This window comes from Harmonia axyridis, chromosome 5 (genome assembly GCF_914767665.1).
Source record: "Harmonia axyridis chromosome 5, icHarAxyr1.1, whole genome shotgun sequence".
In the NCBI taxonomy this organism is placed as follows: domain Eukaryota; kingdom Metazoa; phylum Arthropoda; class Insecta; order Coleoptera; family Coccinellidae; genus Harmonia; species Harmonia axyridis.
The window spans coordinates 6,144,376-6,154,920 of record NC_059505.1 but is presented as its reverse complement, the minus strand read 5'-3'; the positions used below and the strand labels follow the sequence as shown (position 1 = coordinate 6,154,920).

At 33.2% G+C, this 10,545-nt stretch overlaps 1 protein-coding gene across 1 annotated transcript; it reads left to right on the top strand.

Annotated features, from left to right (window-relative positions):
• The first annotated feature begins 3,185 nt into the window (after positions 1-3,185).
• On the top strand, positions 3,186-9,770 carry LOC123679808 (proton-coupled folate transporter-like). The gene is made up of 6 exons (XM_045617301.1): positions 3,186-3,462; positions 6,083-7,050; positions 7,323-7,424; positions 8,258-8,395; positions 8,906-9,146; positions 9,709-9,770. The coding sequence occupies exons 2-6, from the start codon at positions 6,096-6,098 to the stop codon at positions 9,758-9,760; spliced, it is 1,488 nt and encodes a 495-aa protein (XP_045473257.1). The 5' UTR covers positions 3,186-3,462; positions 6,083-6,095; the 3' UTR covers positions 9,761-9,770.
• Positions 9,771-10,545: the final 775 nt, after the last annotated feature.

The following is a 10,545-nucleotide window of genomic DNA, read 5'->3' as shown; positions in this document are numbered from 1 at the left end:
ATTTAAGACTTATGTGTTCGTATTTGTGTTTTCCTGGTTTATTATTTATTAATACAGGTCTATTAAAACATTATAATATTTTTTTGATTCACTAGAATTCAATTTTTTTTACACACGATTGTAAGATTCTTCATCGGAAGAAGAAAGTTCAGTATTATCATCGGCGTAGGTGCTATTTTTTTTGGGGAGGGAGGTCATGTTGTTATTGATGTTTTTTCAGTTGAGGCGCCGAAAAATTCTTCGTTTCATCCGCCAAAATTACTCGCGCCAGCCTCACAAATCAGGCTACAATGCAGATCATGGACTGGATGAAGACGAAGCTATTATAACGGGTGTTTTTTTTTCGAGGTATATAACTTTAAGTTGGCATTACTGTTCAAGATGGCGACCGATTCAACATCTGTCAAGTGATTTATTCTCAGTTTGGTTTGGCAATTTATCATACATAGACTCACGCCTGAACAACGCTTGCTAATAGTGCAATTTCATTTTGAAAATAATGGTTCTGTGCGGAATACGTATCGCGCACTACATCCATTTTATTTTGTTTAGCGATGAAGCGCACTTCTGGTTGAATGGCTACGTCAACAAACAACACTGCCGCATTTGGAGTGAAGCTAATCCTCAAGTGTATGTCGAAACCCCGTTACATCCAGAAAAACTGACTGTTTGGTGCGCTTTATGGGCTGGTGGAATCATTGGTCCGTACTTCTTCAAAAACGATGGCCAGAACATTACAGTCAATGGTGATCGGTATAGAGCCATGATTACTAACTTTTTCATTCCTGAATTGAACAACCACGATGTCCGAAGCTGTGGTTCCAACAAGACGGCGCAACATGTCATACAGCTCGTGCCACAATCGATTTATTGAAAGACACGTTTGGTGACCGCCTAATTTCAAGTTTTGGATCTGTAAATTGGCCTCCAAGATCTTGTGATTTAACACCACTAGACTACTTTCTATGGGGTTATGTGAAGTCATCACAAATGTTGGAAAAAGTGCCAGAATCATATTTAAAATGCAATGCCACAAGAGAATTGTTTTTAATAGAATGATGAAATATCTTGATGTATTCAATGTACTAGATAGCGCTCAGCATGGTTTCAGAGCAGGTCGGTCGACACAGACGGCAGCGATTCATTTTATTGAATTTGTTTACGAATGCCTCGACACTGGCTTATTTGTCGCTGGTATATTTTTTGACTTGTCTCGAGCTTTTGATAGTCTGCCTTTTGGATTTATTATTGATAAATGCTATAATCTAGGTTTCAGGGGAATATTTTTGGACTGGCTCCGCACTTATCTGCAGGGTAGATCTATGTGTGTGAGGGTTCAGGATCATTTGTCTAGTGAGCATGAGTTAGGTATGGGAGTACCTCAAGGATCTGTTCTGGGGCCATTGCTTTTTTTAATATTTGTCAATGACCTACCGGTAAATTTAAGGGAAATGGTGGTTAACTTGTGTACCTATCATGGTCTACTGTCATCGGTGGATAGAATCAAATTGGCTCTATTTGCTGATGACACCTCAGTGGCCATCTCGGCCCCCACATTTCGGGAGCTGCATGGATTGTGCGAGCTTTTACTGGGATGTTTTGTAACGTGGTGTCGTACCAATAATTTGATGGTCAATGTTGACAAAACCGTTGTTATACATTTTTCGATCGGTGAAAGTGATCGTAGTTTGGTCATTCGTCATCTGGATGCTACCATCACTGCAAAAAGTTGCACTAAGTTTCTGGGCCTCCACATTGACGAAAATTTGGGGTGGGGTTTGCACGTTGATGTTCTGTGCAAAAAGCTTAATAGTTCTTTCTTTGCAATTTGTAGAGTCAGAGATTCAATACCTCTGGGGTCACTACTTAATGTTTACTACAGCCTTGTTTATACCCACTTGTCTTACAATATTCTTCTGTGGGGGAACTCTTCTGGAGCCAGTAGAGTTTTTATATTACAGAAGAGAATCCTGCGCATGATTTTTAGAGTGGGTCCACGCACTTCTTGCAAGACTTTATTCCTGGAAAATGGTATTCTTACATTGCCTTCAATTTTCGTTCTCAAATGTCTAACCTATACTAAGGAGAATGAAAATAAAATAAAAAAACTATCTAGTTTTCATGGTTACCATACAAGGAATGGGGGAATATTATTTATCCCTAAGCATAAAACCAGTAAATTTGAAAAATCGCCATTGTATCAGTGTATCAAATTGTATAACCATTTGCCAAATTATATAAAATCTCTTAATGTAAATAGATTTAAGAAAGTTGTAAAAGAATTGATGTTGAAAAAATGTTATTATTGTGTAAATGATTATCTCTGTGACTCATTTGAAACTGTTTGATTATGTTTTTCTCTGACTTGTCCTATGCACTCGTTTGTTTTACAGGATTAATAAACTATTGTTGTTATTGTTATTGTTATCTTGCGATTGAATAAAATTTATGTCAATCGAATAATCCATCGTTGTTTTATTGCAATTTAAAGTTCTATAGCTCTAAAAAAAACACCCTTTATATTAGGGACCTTATCCCATTTCAAAAAACATCAGATCAGTCCAAACAGTTTCAGAGGAAGAATTTTATTTTTCCAAAAAAAGGGATCGCTGAGTTTTGGGGTAAGGTATATAAGATTTGCCGGGATGTGCTAGTGCACAAAATATTGAGGTACTGTGAATTTTACGTTTGCGTGCTATTTATTTAAGAGTGCGCATACCTCATCAAAATTGGAGCGGCTGAACGTGAGATACGAAGATACCAGGAGCTCCGAAATATATAAAATAAAATATCTAAAAGAGCGGAAATCTCTATGGAATTTGTATGGATCATCGACATTTCAAATATGATACCCATTCTGAATTCCATTCAAATCGAATGAGGATTGTCGAATTTAAAGCGTTTTCAAGGCTTCAATGACAATCCGACAGTCTGACAGAGTTGTTCAGAAGGGAGTGAACATTGTGGAACATTTCAACAAAAATTTTTGTTGGTACGAACGTTATCACAATAATTGCTTTACCTTCGATACACTCAAAAAAAACAATAATATTGAATCAATATTTTCACCTCGAATCCTTGCATTAACATTTCTCTAGACATTTGTTATTCCATATCAACAAAACAGGTTTTAAGAACCGCAACATGATAGATATTGATTTTTATCTTTTTTATCAGTTTATATTAAATGGAAAGAAGGAAATAATGAACCACATGAAAAATTTACTGTATTTAAATATAAGTCTAGTTTTAAAAAAAGTGAATTCAATAAATTTCGACGTCTTTGGGGTTTATTTATTATTTCAAGGATAACAACTGCTGTTTGATTTTTGCTAATCATAAAATCATATTCCTTGATGTGTAACGTTCAGAAACTGGGTAAACCTTCTCTGAAATTTGTTGTGAATTCTTCAGGATACTATAATAATTCGTATTCGTATAATCAGTTGCATAATTAATAAGGTAAAAGTTATTGATTATAATTTATAAGTCGCGGAACTTGAAATTTAATATAACTTGATATATTTCGAAATGAATGAATTTCTCGAAAATTTAGACGGATAAATTTTGATACTATAATTTATTTCAACTTGTTGAAATGCAATTGTTCTAGATATTAATTATTTCAGATTGTTCTCTATTATTTTCATTTCGGAATGTTTCCATTTTCGTTATTTGATTATTTATTTCTTGAATGAAAATTAATGAACAATTTCAATTCCTACACTGCTGAAGACAGCGCATTTTGATAACTTTTTGATGAAAAAAATTTTGGGCATTCAATTTCAAAATGTATTGCAGACCATCCCGAACAACTTTGGTTTAATGTCTGTATGTCAGTTTATCTATCTGTCTCCGAAAATCATTCTAACTGCCAATTCTACATTTCCCATCCGATTCTAATAATAATAATAATAATTTATTCCTCCTTTAAGACATCATACAATGTATAGGAATAGTCAACAAGAAAAAAAGAAAATAACAAAATATTGAAAATATAAAGAGAACAATGTTGGCAAAAGTTAGTATTAAAAAAGTCTTAAGTGATAGAATTAGTAAAGAACTCTTGAATATTATAAAAGCAATTGTCAATCAACATTGATTTTACTTCTTTCTTAAATTGTTTTTCACCAAGTCTCTTATAATGTTTAGGCAAGTGATTATACAATTTAATTCCTGTGAAAGTAGGTGACGACTCATATTTTTTAGTGTTATGCTTGGGAATACATAAAATATCCTCATGCCTAGTATTGTAGCTATGAAAATCTGTACATGTTTTAAGTTTTTTTAAATTTTGGTGAACATAAATTAGACAATTGAACATGTATATAGAAGGAAATGATAATATTTTATTTTCCTTGAATATAGGGCGACATGAGTCTCGAGGACTCAGGTTGAAAATGAGACGAAGTACTCTCTTCTGTGCAACAAATACACGCTCAGCATATGGGGATGAACCCCACAGAACCACGTTATAGCAAAGGTGACTATATACACTACTAAAATACACCCCAACGAGAGAATCTAATGATAGTGAACTCTTGAGGCGGGAAATAGCAAAGTAGGATTTACTTATTTTGTTACATACGTGATCAATGTGGAAGGACCATCTCAACCCACTGTCCACACGTACTCCCAGAAAACTGACACACTCTGATGACCTGAGGCTGAAGTCTGAAAGGTCCACAGTGAAATCAAGACCGTCCCTTATCTGAAATTTGATGATTTTGGTTTTCTCCAAATTTACAATCAAAGAGTTCCCTCGGCACCAGACAATAAATCGTTTGATAAGAGATTCACAAATCCTTATCAGTTCTTCAAGATTACGAGCTTTAATTGCCAAGGAGGTATCATCAGCAAAGAGAATTATAATGCAAGCCACAATATGATGAGGAAGCTCGTTGATGGATAGGAGAAAAAGAAGTGGCCCTAAGACTGAACCTTGGGGAATACCTAATTTTGGATAATATCTTCGGGAATGGGAGCCACCCTGCTTAACCACCATAGACCGGTCTGAAAGAAAACTACGAATCCAATCGAGGAATACTCCTCGGAAACCCATTTGATACATTTTCTCAATAAGAAACTGTGGTTGAATGCAATCAAATGCACGAGTTAAATCGAAAAATATTCCGGCAACCTGATATCCATCATCTAATGAGGAATAAACGAATTCAAAAAATTCACAGCAGGCACTCTGAGTGGATCTTCCAGCTCTAAAGCCATGCTGACAACTTGTCAGGATGGAAAATCTAGAAAGATAATCATACATTCTATGGCAGACTATCCTCTCTATTACCTTCGATAGCTGACTTAGTAACGATATTGGACGATAATTTTCCAAGTCATTAATATTACCCTTTTTATGAACTGGTTTTACTACTGCTTGCTTTAAAACTGCTGGAAATTTACCCAAGGAAACAGAGAAATTAATTAAATCAGAAAAATGCTCCGCAATAAGGGGAGAAATGTGTTTGAGCACTTTAGAAGAAACATTATCGGGCCCAGACTCACCGCAATTTTTCAAACCTGAGATAACAGATATGATCTCTTCAGGAACAACAGGAAAAAAGTAAAAATTCGAGTTAACCAATTTCTGGGTTTGGAATAGATATTCAGTTTGGGTTATAGGTGGTCTCATACAAAATTCAACTTTTGCAGGGTGAAATGTTCTCGGTGATCATGGGCCAATCTGATTTTCCCATAATTTTCTTTTTCCGCGTTCAACTATTCCAATGGTGAAGAAAATTGGTACCTAGTAGTGGTTTAACGAAAGTCTTGTGATTATACGCAAATGTGAAATATCTGCTATACCAATAATTCACGTTCTCTTTACCATACAATTTTAGGTTTTCTGAATATAGGATGTGCATTTGACATGCGTAAATATTAATTTGGCATTAATTTTTTTTTTAATATATTTTCATCCACTGATGATGATTTATTTATTTTCATGTTATGAAATATTGTAAAATTATACGATAAGATTTCATTTTTCTTAGTCATTCTGTATGCCCTTCAGTGGACGATATAATAATAATAACATTCCTTATATCGATAATTCACCTAATTTATTTTTTAGGCCATAAACTGAAATGGAAATCGAAGACCAAAATGATGGAGAAAACAATGCACTTCATAAGATGGAAGAAGAATTACCTTCCGATAGAAAATTTGGCTGTTTACAACATATAAAGAATGCTGTATTGAACATCACGGTGGAACCTATAGCTTTTCTTTACGTAGCTCCAAGGTTGCTATGTGGCCTTGCACTAGAAAATTTGTATCTAGAGAAAGCATGCCTGGTCAATTTATCTCTGAACGAAACCATTTGCCATGCAATGGTAGTTAGAAACCGTTCAGGATATGGCGTAGAGGATGAGATAGCTGTTCAGGAAGTTGTGTCTCGAATGCTACCATACAAATCAATTTTCCACATCTTCCAGATAATCTGCATACTAATAATAGGAGGTTGGTGTGATAGGTCAGGAAAGAGAAGACCCATGTTTGTGGTACCTTACATTGGAGATATGACAGCTGTTTTAGGTTACATATTGTGTGTCTACTTCTTCATGGACCTCGGTGCAGAATACCCTGTCATCATGGAATCTGTGTTCTCCATAGGTTTAGGAGGAATTCCTCTTGTAATGGCAGGAATGTACAGCTATGTGGCTACAATTAGCGATACAAAATCCAGAACGGTCAGAGTTGGTGCAGTTTCTATCGTATTGAGGGCTTCGCTAACATTAGGCATTGGTGCTAGTGGATTTGCGTATAAATATTTTGGTTTTTATGGAGTGTTTTTTATTGCTTTAGGCTTTAACGTTATTGGTTTTATATACATTTTCACAATTGTTAAGAACGTGAGTCCTAACAATAGTAATTGTGGAAATGGAAAAGAAAAACAGTGTTGTCAACTTTTATGGAATGGTGTACGTGGCAGTTTGGTAGAATGTTTTCAAATATGTTTCAAATCAGGACCTAACAGAAGGAGAACAAGAATGATTTTGCTTCAACTAACCAACATCTTATCGTTTGGAGTTATGCTTGGTAATGATATATAACTTTAATAACCACTAAGGTCAAGACGTTTTGAAAAATGTATCAGCCTGTGAAAATCAATAGAAGAACAGAAAATTCTAAACATGTCATCTATCCGACATCTTATCACACTCCATTTATTCAAAACGTATTGACAACACATATGTAGGGGATTTTCTCTTTTTCATATAAAATACTGTTCATTTTGTAGTAGAGGGAAATAGGGAAATAATTAGGAACAAGGGTTTTATTAAAGTTTTTCAACATAGTTTAAATTTCAGCTGAAGGCTCAGTCCTATATTTATACAGTAGAAGACAGTTTGGATGGGATGAAGTCGACTTCAGTATATTCAAATTTTACAGGACAATTGTAGAAATATCAGGTAGGTTTTTCATATATATCTACGGTGCTTAAAAAAGAATGGCCCCGTTGTTAGGATAGTCAGAACATTGCAAAATAATTTGGGTTTGTTCAGTAGAAAAATTTCGTAAGTACATTATGTATTCAAAATACCTACAGGGTCAAAAAAACAAATTTCTGAAACAATGTTTTAGACTATGTCGAAGAAACTACAAGCATAATACTGACATTTTTTTGAAATATGATTTGTATGCTGACACATCATTTGAATTTATTTTTGACTGTCGTAAATGGCATTAGTTATTAGTTACACGATTCGCCTAAAAATCAATTAACTATTTATTGAAAACCACGTACAATAATTTTAAAGTTATAAATGGAACAAAGAATCAAAAGAAGATAATCAAAATTAGTTTGACTGAATAATTTATTTTGTCAGCCGCCCATATCTTAACACATTTAAAATTAGCAGAGCCACTCACTGAGAATCATTGAATTCTCAGTGAGTGCAGTTTTTGTTAAGAGTTTGTTATGAAAAAAAAATGATGTCACGTTTCTAGTTTTTTTTTTCTATATGCTAGCTCTGATACCAGAAATAATCCTCGAATACCACGCTAAAGGCTGAAGGTAATTGTCGAAGTTATCTGAAAAACTAAAATAACCTTTTCTTAGTTATTCGAATTGCATTTCGATTGAATTTTTTGGTTTCCACCTTTATTTCGCATTATCGACAACAACACATTCGTGTCATTTTTGACAGCCTCCTATTCTCCAGAATTTCACTATTTTGCAATATTCTGTTTTTGAGGAACACCTTGTTTGTATTATGTTGTATCAAATTTTGGTCTTCTGTAGGTTGCATTTTCGTCTTGGTATTCCTTTCAAAATATATGCGTTGGAATGATGGTCAGATTGCTTTGTTGGCTGTTGCAAGTAGGATAATTGGTATCACAATCATGGCTACTGGACAAAGTGGTCTGTTCCTCTACATAGGTGAGTTAACACAATTATAAAATGCTAAATATTATTTTTATCAACAGTATGAAAATATTACTTAAGTTTCATTCGTTAATGTTTTGTAAGAATATTAGAAAATCTAAATAATTCTAATAACACATTTTCGAGGGATCAACCATCAGCAATCAATTTGAAGTTTGTTCTTTTTTTTATGAATATTATGAATTTATTGATCTTTTATCTTTTCCATTCATGAAAATTCATGAAAATTTACGTGTGGAAAAGTAGCACTCCTTAGAAAAATGAATATTTTAATAGTCTTATGGTGGGTTTCCCATAATTTTAATTTTTTTTTCAAAAAAAAAAGTTCATTTTTGATCCCACTATTTATTTCGAACAACAATAAACAATTTGATCAGTTGGTCAAAGTGTATTGAGGGCCTAACACATTTATACAATATGGGAAAATACTCTAAAAACAAGCTGCTAACTTCACATCGATAGTGATCCAGAGTCAAAACCATAATTTAGTTATTTATTTTTAAGGAACATTGGCTGACGTTTTCAATGGTGCAATAATAATTGCTGTACGATCCCTGATCACGAAAACTGTGAATAAAAATGAACTTGCATTGGCAAATTCGCTCACAGGTCTTTTCGATTCACTAGGATTCCTTTTAATAGGTACTTTATACGCATACGTTTACTACAGTACTCTAGCTATATTTCCTGGAACATTTTTTGTGGTGTCACTTATAACATATATACCGATCCTGATAATGTTACTGTAAGTATTATAACATACATGCCTAATTTCGATCCTAATGAAATCACCATAGAAATCATCAAGATTTACCCATAACTGAATGTAACGTGAAAAACTATTTATTGATTTTGACTACATCAATTAATTAATCATCAAAGTGTTAATGAGCTATCACTTATTGGAAATAAAAATTATTTATCTATAGGGGGTCGCATCTCCCGATATAGTTTGCCAGGGAAGTGCTGGGAATTAATAACTCTGCTTCAAGAGATTCTCGAAATCCTTTTGTGTCTAAGTTGAAACAATTATCTTTAATAATCACGAGCAGTTTGCACATAATCTATCATTCAGTTTGTTCACCTTGCTTTTTTAAGTCAGTTAACCTCATATATGTTAAGCAATTATTACAATGAAAATTGAACAATTTTCCTATTGCAAATTGAAATTTGGCTATGCACCTTTTTTTTTCAAGTGCTGATCATAATTTAAATTAGATACTCTTTCTCTTTGTCTATTCATAAAATAAGATATTATTAACTTCTTGTACTAGTGTTCTCTTCATTTGAGATTTATTTATTTTCAGGATCATAAAGAATATAGTATATGGAAATAATATCCATAAGGAAGAAGAATGAAGAGTCTGAAGAAAAAATGTTTCAATTGATTCAGGGAACATCAGGAGTCATAATATGATGATATAAATAGGATCTCATCATCTAACAGTAATCTGATTTTATATTTTTCGTGTCAATTTTAATCTGTATATTTATAATAGAGCTTTAAAAGTACAACTTCACTCTCATTGAAGTAACATACAATACTTTAGCATTGTAGAATTTTATACTCGTCGTTATTGTAGAACAGATTCTTCTAAGAAGAATTATCACTAGAAGTGAGCCATTTTGAACAAATCTTGGAAGATCTGTTTGTTCATTGAATATTGAATTTTTTCCCTAATGTCTATGTGAAGTTTTAATGTTTTCATGAAAAATTTATAACTAAGCACATTCACTTTTATTTGATCAGACCATCTGTGTGTTCAATTACCTTTACAATCACTAGTTGGAATTCAATCAAGGGGTTGATCTGTTATATCCGTCATCTTCGAGTATGTAATGTTTTATCATAATTTTTTTTTCTATTGAAAGAGCCTGTTTTTGTATTAGTTTGGTTATTCTCAACAGAAAAAAAGAGGTGTTATTAATAAATATTCATGTGATTCACTCACATAAAGGAGTTCCTACTTTGGAATTACAAAAATTAACTTAAATACACTTATGTAATATTTCTGTGACACTTGTTCTTGAAGAATCAACAAAATATTTATTTTTTCAGAATTGAAACGAAATAATATCATTTATTTACATATTATTGCTGATATTTCTCAAAACCGTTATCTTTAGGAGACTTGTCTTTTCAA

Bases quoted from the DNA above. Each gene is read 5' to 3' on its own strand.
- LOC123679808 (XM_045617301.1), top strand. From the start codon at position 6,096: ATGGAAATCGAAGACCAAAATGATGGAGAAAACAATGCACTTCATAAG. The intron at 8,396-8,905 runs GTGAGTTAACAC...TTTATTTTTAAG, and splicing joins TGGTCTGTTCCTCTACATAG to GAACATTGGCTGACGTTTTC. The intron at 9,147-9,708 runs GTAAGTATTATA...ATTTATTTTCAG, and splicing joins CCGATCCTGATAATGTTACT to GATCATAAAGAATATAGTAT.